The 10660-nt window shown below is 37.3% G+C and overlaps 1 protein-coding gene across 2 annotated transcripts in view; it reads left to right on the top strand.

The window, feature by feature from the left end:
* The first annotated feature begins 18 nt into the window (after positions 1–18).
* Positions 19–10660, top strand: part of LOC124168157 (arf-GAP domain and FG repeat-containing protein 1) — a 30984-nt gene continuing 20342 nt past the window's right edge. The window contains exons 1-5 of one of the 2 annotated variants that reach the window (XM_046546280.1): positions 19–378; positions 563–656; positions 751–857; positions 1369–1561; positions 6955–7165. In XM_046546280.1, the coding sequence (XP_046402236.1) occupies positions 215–378; positions 563–656; positions 751–857; positions 1369–1561; positions 6955–7165 (769 nt within the window). In that variant the 5' untranslated portion in view covers positions 19–214. The remainder of the gene's footprint in view (positions 379–562; positions 657–750; positions 858–1368; positions 1562–6954; positions 7166–10660) is intronic. The other variant, XM_046546282.1, reaches the window with a different exon arrangement.

Genomic DNA, 10660 nt, shown 5'->3' with positions numbered 1-10660 from the left:
GGTCTTAACTTTACTTTGAAGACATGGAAGAATAAATGGGTGCGCCCTTAATTTCTTGAGGTTCTTCTGCTAATTCTCAAGAACATATGCCAACATATGCTATGACGAATGCCGAGGAAATTCCCTTGCGTACTCAGAATTCCTCACTTTCGCCCTTTCGCAGTTCGTTTCACGCTTGCCGCTAGTGCTGACATCACAGCTTTGCAATAAAAACATGGCTTCCGCTAGGAAGAAACAGGACGAGAAACATCTTAAAATATTAAGAGAATTAGTGTCTTTGGGAGGAAATAAACAATGCTTCGATTGCCACCAAAGAGGCCCTACATATGTAAATATGACGATTGGTTCATTCGTGTGCACTTCTTGCTCTGGAATGCTGTGAGTCAACTAGTTAAAATTGATAGATTAATCGCAACTTCTTCCTGTGTCTTATTAAGGGCTAATTTAGCCTTCGATTACAAACAATTAAATGAGTATAACGTTATTCATTGGACGTGATTAACTTTTTGTATTCCCTTTGTGCGTAGTCATCTCGCTTTTAAGTGCTTGTCTTATATTTTAGCCGTGGACTGACACCACCACACCGTGTGAAGTCTATATCAATGGCTAGTTTCACACCGGAAGAAATAGAATTAATCAAGTCTAGAGGAAATGAGGTAAACTATTTTTTAATTTTGCTGATTCTAGCGTATCATTGCGAAAGTGCATTTAGATATGTTGTTGCAATGATGTCATTCACTCTTGTTATAGTATTGTAAGCGTATTTGGCTTGGACTATACGAACCTTCTCATCAGCAAGAAGCCAAAGATGAACAACAAATCAAAGACTTTATGGTTGCTAAATATGAAAAGCGAAGGTAAGGATAATGAAATTATTTGCTCGTTTTAAGGACCATCTAGTGTTGCTGTTAATTCACTTGTGACTCATTTACTCAAGTAAGAACTGCGAGGATTTGCCACTGTGTATTTACTATTAAGTGGCAGTTTGGCTTTCGTTATTTTATCTCCGCCAAATTCTCCTAAATCTTTCAAAGTGTGGCATTGACATTGCAACTTATCACTGTTTCCTATTGTAGTTTTGCATGGTTTTCACTCCAGGGATTTATAGGTTAATATTTTGTGAGTTTATTTCGGATACTTATGACAACCGATGGGTGAACACTGTAGAATATTCTGTATAACTCCGTTTAATTGTTGGGTGAAAAATAAATTGGGAGTAATACCAAGTAATTGCTGTGATTTTAGGAATCCAATTTTGTCAGAAATTCTTATGAATGTGTATCATATACTTGCACTCTTTATTTCATTTTTTCTTCCGAGTTTCATGTGGTGAGTTGATGTGTTTATTGTAATTCGTTTTTTGTGTAGATATTACCTGGAACCATCGCAAGCAGCAGCCTTGATGTCTAGCAAGAAGAATGGCCCTACATCACCTCCTCCCTCATCACCAGCCGTATCCCAGCCCAATCCCCGTGTTCATGCTGGCTCATCACACGGGACGAAACCATTGTCCAGCCTTGTTGGGCCCGGGGTTAAGTCCATTGTTTTAGGACATCATCCGGTGAGATATTTTACTATTTGAATCTCTGGCTTTCATTATATGTGTCATTGCTTCTTTATTTTTATTATTTTCTTCTAATGTGTCTTCATTTAAAAGTACACAAGTATTGTCTGCCATTATCTTTTGAATGCCTGATTACACAGTACATTAACACGCAGAATTAAATACCTAAAATCATGAATTCTTAAATTAACACAAGTTGTACGAATGCATGAAAGTAATATAGAACCTGTTCTAATTAGGTTCATGCACTAATTCATGCCGTCTTACAGTCCACCAAAATCGTTCTTTCATGCAGGATAATGTTTGGTGTAACCAGGCTTAAAAATTTAACCATGGAGAAGAGACGCAGTTGTCTGTAAAATTGTGAAACAACCCTCAGGATAATTGCATGAATCAGTTGAAGGGAACAAGTGGTAAAATATCAATTGAAAAATGTTGCATTTGTTGTCTTTTTTTCGAACTTAATGTTTTGAAACTGTGGAACTCTGCTAATGGAATTTACTCTTTAGAGTGTGATTTCAGAGGTGATGGAAGTCAGGCACATTAATAAATCTAACCGCCAATTTTCCACAAAGAGTTTTTATCACAACCAGTTTCAATTCATTTTTTATCATTATCAGGTGACTTCATGTAGAAACACCTTTTTTAAATACCCTGGAGGGGAAGAGACTAAGGGGAAAGAGGTTTACATACCTTTTTCGCTCTTCACCACTTTAACGAATCAATCTCAAACGAGCATTTCCTAAAGCTAATCTAGGATACAAATTATGTTATTCTTTAATTTGCCAGGCTTTGCAGCATTAGAGTGTTATGCCTGTAGCATACGAGGTTTCATAATGAAAAACATTAAGTAATGTTTTTCATTATCAATATTCCTTAGGATATTTTTCAATAAGATTTTGAAATCCTCATGACTTCTATAGTAAACCTGCAAATTTTCATAAGAATCGGATGAAAACTATGGCTAAGACAAATTATTTCCCTCTGGAGGCACAAGTGCCTCTGGAGACCGCATCCATTGAAAAACTGCAGTTTCACCCAAACTTCAAATGGTCGTGAAAAAAAAACTATTAGAGATAGCCAAGAAATATTTTACACTGTTTCATTCCAGCATGGAAGGATGAAAATTGGCAAGTTTCATCAAAATCCGAGTCGGTGGGTGTCATGCCTGGATGAACTGACATGGAATGACCCTACTGTTCTCATCGATGGAAAGTTTGCATTCCTACTTATGGTCAAGAAATGGCTATTATTAGTGATTATAAATTCTATGATCGTTGGGCTTCTTAATTGCTGTAAATGGTTCTCTAAATATTTGAAGTAACCAGAAATAAGTCATGAAACCTTAATGAAAGAACTAGAATAATTTCCATTCAATCGAGGATAATGATTAAAGCTATGATTAGCACCTATGCTGCATTTTCTAAACTGTAGAAATTATAGTGGAAGCGGACAGATTTCTCTGGTCCCACCTTGGAGCCTGTTGTCATGGAAGGTTTTTATACTAAGGACCAGGGTGGGTGGCAACTGACTGATCAGGGGTTGGCACCCACAACCAAGTACACCCATGTCTCGTATAGCGCAATTTCGATTAGCGCAATTTCGATATAGCGCAAATTCGTTCCTCGGGGAAACATTGCAACGCAGTGTAGCCTAATCAAAAATCTTAAACGCTCTCGTGATAAAACGTGAACTTGCGCTAAGTACACACGAAATTTCTATCATTTTTCGCGTATTAATATTATTGCTTGCCTCAAATTTTCTTTTTTGTTTATATATTAATCGAAATCCATTGCTGCGCAATGGCCAAAATTATTACTCGTCATTGGGTCCAGATAGCCGGCCTACCGAAGTAATTTATCTAGTCTCCTTAACAGAATGAGTTAATTTAGATCATTAATTAAGTGTGGGGCTAGTGGAAATGATTTTTTTTAAGCAATACTGGTTGAGACGTAATTTTTGCCGTCGTAGGTTATCGGACGGTTGACTTCCAGGTAGAGGGTCTACGCTAAAGCCTTCAAGGTCATCGGTATTCACGGGGGAGAAATGGAACGTTGGCCGAGTTGCGCATGAATAGCATCAACATATAAGAGGGTCCGCTATTGAGTCTCAGACACAATAGCTTCGTTCCCTCCCCGCAGTCGTAGGCCCTCTGCGTCTCAAGAATACAGTTCAGCAGTAGAATGTGATTTCGATAGAGCCATGCAGAGTAAAAACCAAGAGAAAATGGCAAAAATTAGGAAAGTGGGTAGAAAAATCAAGAATTTATCAAGAAGAACCATAAACCTAGAAGAGAAATTGATATAGGTCAATTGCTTTGAAAATGGAGAACGTCAAAGCGATATTGCGCGGAAGTTTAAACGCACGATGCCTTATTCTGAATAAAGACGAAGTTAAAACATCAGTGACCTCAGCCGCACCAACTTCAACCAAGCGGTCTACACATACGGAAAGTTCATAGTGAATCAGTACAAAAAGACGAGAGTGGTAATCGCTCCGAGACATTTAGTGAAAGCTCCGGTTGGTTCCAGAATTTAAACGGCATGCTGGTATTTTCAATGCGGCGATATCAGGTGAATCTGCAAGTGTTGATAGCGCAGTCACCACAAGATTTTCTGATGAACTCCAAGCTGTGATTGGAAGTGGCTCCTTTCCCCCTCAACTAGTTTTTAGTGTTGACGAGACGATATTCTTTTGGAAAAGAATGCATTCCCGTTCATTCATTTTCAGGGAAGGAAAACTTGGATCAGGTTTCAAGGCATTTAAAGACTGTTTCACGTAGCTGCTAAAGACTCGGAGGACTTCACATTAAAATGATTTATCATTCATAAACTCCGCTAGCTATGAAGTGGCATTCAAAGTAGCATTTGCCTGTCATTTCAATGAGCGACAAAAGGTCCTGGGTGACACAATAGTTGTTTTTCGACTGGTTTGAAAAATCGTCAACTGCCGGCAATGCATTACGAACCCCTGAGATAGCAGATGTTAGCCCACCCGCACGACAGGACGGAATTTCAAAAGCACGCAAGAATTTTTTTTAACGTGAATAAAAGTCTTCAAATGCGTGCATACTATCTTTAAAGATGTTTTAAACTATAAACATTTATATAAATAATGTTTTCTAAGGCTATTTATGGGAATATATATGTTTTAGAGGAAATTCAATACCCAAGACCTGTGCTACCAGGAACGCATCCCTATCTTCCCAATGTTAAAACGCTCTCGTATAACGCAAATTCGTATAGCGCAAAGACCCCAAGGAACGCATCCCTTGCGCTATACGAGACATGGGTGTATGTAGTTGCCGTGGCTTCATTGCAGTAAACTTCCGATTATGTGGATTAAAGATGGGGAGAGTTGGCACGAGTACCGTATATGTCTGAATATAGTCCCCCCTTTTTTTTCCAAAAATGCCCATGGTAAAAGTAAAGGGGGGGACTATTTTTAAACGCTTTTTTTTAACTTTTCCCATAACTGAAGCCTCAAAATTAGGGTGGGGGGGGGGACTATATTCGGAGAAATATGGTAATTGGAAAACACGGCTAACCCAAAATTTCTCTTTTATTACTTATCCTGTTCAAAATTTACGTAAATTAAACAATTTATTATTATTTTTGCCCATTTTTATTTTAGAATGCACCAAGGACTTATTTAAAGCTTTCTTCCCCTTACCGCTGATCTTTTTAGCAGCGATAATGTCATTGTACTATTACTCCAACTGCTTTACATCCTGCGGCAAACTGTCTAGCTTGCAAGCACCTGTATGTGACTCATGCGATCTCTACTCCCTTTGTCTCTGTTTCCACCTCTCCCACTGCCTTCACTTCCTCTACTACCTTCCTCTCCAATTTGACCTTGACCGGTTGCAGCGTAAACATGCAAGAGTGCAATGGAATCTCTGGTTCCCTTCCCCGGTATTCAGTGTATGCGAGGCTGTACCAATAATTTCACATTTGTGACGTAAAAAATATGTTTAAAGATCTCAAAAATGCATTGAAGATCTTCAAAAATTAATCAAGAGTTTTTTTCCACCGCTCATCGTTGTCTGCAATTCTAGAGGATACATCCAAGTGAACTTGAAACAGTCCTTGTCACCAATTAGGAAAATAATTACAATTTAGAAAGGGACTTGTATTGGAAATAGCCTAGTGTATCCTTGAATTAAAATTTGATAATCCTCATGTTTTTGTGTCCGATTGTTTTATGTGTGTTATAAATATCACAGACAAAATCAATGGAAGGTGAAATTCAAGCATGGATAATCTGCAACATGGATCGTCCATACGGATAATTGGGAGTTAACTCTAAAATGAAATTTCTAAAATAAATCGTAGAACTTTGATATAAAAGTCAGATTAATTGCCATTCAAAGAGGATGGTGATGAAACCTGTGGTTCGCTGCCACCTAGCATATTCTGAATAATTTGCCCTGCCTTGGAGCTTATTATCATCGAAGGTTCGAGTGAAGGGATTGTAAGGGCCAGGGGGGTAGCAATCAGCCGAACTTGGGGAATATATTCAGACAAATACGGTATTAATTAACTGTTAACGATTACATATTTGGTAATATTTCCTTGTATTCAATACTTTTTTTTTAAGAATTTTTTTCTTGTAGTCCACTCCAAAGCTTGTGCGAGTAATTGTCACATTTGAGTAATCATTACTTTTTATTTCTAGAAGTTGAAAATTTGAATTCCACGTGCACTAATTGAAAGGCAGTTCAACTACATTAACCTCATCTGCAGGTGTAAATGTTTGGTATAACATATTATATACATACAACATTTATGCCTTAACGGTGAAAATTCAACATTTAAATCATGATTCAATGGCATCAATTGCAATTTGAATTGAGTTCCTAATGACCATGGACGGGTCGACTGTTGAAACGGTAACTTTCAATGAATGAAAATGATTTGCTGGGAAAGAATTGGATCATACATTGAATATTATAAATTGCGGAATTTTAGAGAAAAATGGACATTATAATTTGTTTGTTGGTCCATTCTTGTTTCCACGATGGTATCATGAGACCTCACTCAAGTTTCAACTCAAATTTTGTCCCCAAGTTCCAAGATGTCCGCCACCATCACCTCACCCTTTTAAAATGAAACATCTCTCATAAAAATACTTCAACGTGTGATATTGTACGACAGTAATTCTAGTTTTTGTTGAGCCACGAATTAAAACAGTTTAGGTAAATTTTTTTATTTTTTAGTGTTATCTCAATTAATGAAGCTCAAGTGAGTTGAAGTCAGTTTTTTAAGTAAGAACTCACGTCTCTCATACAACTTATGTTTGAGACCAGAACCACCAAGGTAGAGTGAAGACTCAAGGTTGAGTGATGTCCTGGAGTACGACCCTTAATGTTGGTCATTCCTTACCTCTAGGCTTCAAGCTCAACGGACAACATTCATAGTGCTTCTACCAATGTGAACTCCAATTCGTCCAATTCTGCCTGGCTGAGGGATTTTGGCGCTAAAGATCCTTTTTCCATGTCCACTCCGTCCCTGGCGACAACAGGCACTGCCACGTCATCTCCGGCTCCTCAGCAGCCATCTTTTGCTAACTTTGAAAACAACCCAATCTTCAGTTCCCAAAGTAAGTTTTTTTCTCGCTGCTTACTTGGTCATGAAGTATAATTAATTGGTAGAGATGGGTGAAAATTGCAAATGCGATAAAGAAGTGATGTGCGCAAATAAATGCGACGTAGATGTGATGACTGGACTTTTATGATATTTTTACGCAAATTTGCCTTTTCGACAGCCAAATTCGTAAATTTTGTGCCGAGTGCAGTTTAAATGCTCCGCCGACACTCACCGCGTAAAGCATGTGAGCGACTGGCCAGCTGCTAGTTGGCTGGGACTCTATGTGGCCGCTAACTACAAGTGGGCGTGGGCAAGCTACACCTCCGCCACTATATGTCTTATTCCTTAATTTATTATTGTTCTACAACATAATTGTTTAAAATATTCTGTGTTTTGTCGCATAACTGTGCTTCACTACATTTTACCGTCATCTACCTAATTATGAAAATACAAAAAATAGACGCTACAAAATGCTATAAACTGTTATTGAAAGTGCGATAAAATAAAAATGAAAGTGCGATTTTCACGTATCTCTATTAATCGGGCATCCTGTACCTTCAATAATTTTATCCAGTACATCTTGCAGGTGAGAGAATGATCCTTCCTGATATTTAATATATGTAGTAAATAATGAATAAACTTATCTCAGGTTTCCACACTGGTAAGAAAATCGAAGGCAGCCGATGTTTCGGGTTCTGTCTCATCACTCATTCTCAAGGCTGCTGATTAAAAATTTGGAGTACCTTTTGAAGCTCAGCATCAAGAGGGATGGGATTGGTTGGCTGTCTTAGATTTTCTTACCTGTGAGGAAACCCGTGAAAAGTTTATTCATACTACTTGCCGGGATAGTGTTAAATCATTATAAATGATAATTTCTGATGTATTGTAATTTTGTATTTATTGGTATTATTTTAATTGTAATCTCATGAGGCAATGGTTTTTTAGCATACTTTTTAATACCTCGATTTATAATAAAATACAGCAAACTCCCGATTATCTGGGCTTATGATGGCGAGTGGTGGCACGAATAATTGAAAACATGAATAACCAAAACTTTCAATTTAATTTCTTGTTATTTTCATCATTAATGTTAATCAATCAATCATTTATTATCTACGCACATTTTATGTTATTATAAATTACTTTTCGGAATCATTAAGAGCTTTCTTTTCCCCACTGTGATGTTTTTATCGGTGATAACGTGATTGCACTCATATTCTCACTGCTCTGTGTAATACCTTGTTTTCGAAAACAATGCATCCGTGGCTGCGAGATCATGGATTCAGGAACGTGGTTGGCACAAGTGCTTCGAAACCACTGCACCACATTGGAAGTGACACTGTTAGGTACTATGCCGCATCTCGTACAAATTGCCCCGGATGCAGCTGCTGCAGGATGTGGATCCGTGATTACTCAGAACCTGCCGTGATGCTTGGAAAACAGGAACGCTGAACTCCCGTGATGGCAATTGGCTTGCAATCACCCTATTGCCCAGCAGTGGTTATAGGAAACCAGGGCTTATGGCAAACTGCCTATGCAAGCAAGTGCCTGGCTATGACTAGATATTTCTACTTCCGCTTCCCCCGTTGCTTTTCACTTCCACTCATCATCTGCTTCTACAATTCCCTTCCTCTCCAGTTTGACCTTGACTAGACACGGAGTAAACATGCCTGAGTGCCACTAAATCTCTGGCTCCCTTGGGCCCTGTTCAACCGCATGCGAGTCCATGGCTATAATAGTGCATTTGCGATGTGAAATATACATTTAATGATCGTGGAGAAAAATTTTCTTAATTTACGATTGGTTAACCATTGAAGAATCTTCTAAAAGTAGTCGAGAGTTTTTTTCCCCGCCGCTGATCGTTGTCTGTAATGCTAGATCAGACGTTGAAGTAAACTTGAAACATTCTTTGTTAGCAAGTGAATAAAATAATTTCATCTTTTGATGGGAATGCTTACGGAAACAATAGGCCCAGCATAGCCATGCATTAAAATGCCAATATCCTGCTTCTTTTGCGTCCAATTAAATTTTTTAAATAAATATCATGGAAAACATGATATTTGTTAATATGTAAACTCATGCATGGATAATCTGCAACCAGGATAAACTGCACCTGGATAATTGGGAGTCTGCTGTATATAATTTTTACAGTTCGTAGTTCCATATGTCAGATTCGTACATAACTTGGATTCTATGACTGGGTATATGGTATCTTGGATTTTGGAAGGATGTATATCTTCAGTTATTTCTGGAATAAAGAGTTCGTTCACTAATTATGTTGAGAGCACATGGCACAAGTTGTGTGAGTAGACTCATTATTGTGAAGTTTATAAGACCAAAAATTTGTAGGATTGTGTTCATATGAATGTTTATTTTCAGAAACATCCAAAATATATTATGCTATGGGATCACAAAATGTATGACAGTAGTGGTTGCTTAAATTGGTTTCCTGCTGTCCATTACTTTCTGTTTGAAACCCTCTCTTAACTTTTTATGTTAACCCCCATGATATAGATCAAAGCAAAACAAAATTATTTTCGAGCTCACGTCTTAGGGAAGCATTAAGTTGTCTGCGGCTTTTGAAATGACTTTGTATGGTTGGAAATGTTGCTATAAGTGATATGTACTACCAATATTGTCATCGATGCGCATTGTTTCTGTGCCAAAATTTCACTTGAATTCTCTTACTGGGCAAAGCAGATGTTACAAGCGATCATACTCATGAATTATGATCACTAATGTGATCATTCATCATGTAAAGTGGTCTCAATGGGCACAAAAAAAACTTGGCTCCTTATCTTTATTTCCATATCCTTTGAATAATTTGTCTTTCACAGATCTCAGAAACTTTCAGTCCCCTTCAAGGTTCACTAAATGATTGGGAACTTTCTCCCATCATCCTAGCTTAATTTTCTCTTGCAAAACATCTCATGTTTGCACAAAAGTTCTAATATTGATGGGCACAGAACATAGGGAAAAGCTAATCAGTAAAAAGTAATGCCTACAAATATTATTTTTAATCAGTAAAAATTTGAAAATGCGCATTACAATCAAAAAAGTATTCTTTTGCTTGTGTGTAGCTAGAAAAACTTTGATAACAACTACATTTTGCAGCAGGCAATTAAAAATGCATTCGAACCTGAAAATATCCAAAGATAGGACACCTAAAATCAAGGATGCGATCTGGATCTGGATTAGAAAAAAATCCTGGATCCGTCCATCCCTAGTTTTTATGCAATAGATGTTATAAATATTCAATTTATTTATGTTAAATAATTCTAATAAATTCTGAATGACTACTATGCTTTTTATGTTCTTTTACATGTGCCATACATAGTTTATAGATTTCTTGCTGTATCTGATGCAACATAACAAAGTAAATATTATTATTTGTACATAATTATGTCACAAAATTAATGATTGCAGAATTATATTTATGTGTATGAAATTCTATCTATGGGTGATATTGTATTATGGTCATCTTCAATCTCCTCTGCAATGGGATGAA

Source organism: Ischnura elegans, chromosome 11, assembly GCF_921293095.1.
Source record: "Ischnura elegans chromosome 11, ioIscEleg1.1, whole genome shotgun sequence".
NCBI lineage: Eukaryota > Metazoa > Arthropoda > Insecta > Odonata > Coenagrionidae > Ischnura > Ischnura elegans.
Note: the sequence above shows the minus strand (reverse complement) of the source record. Positions and strands in the feature narration are given on the sequence as shown.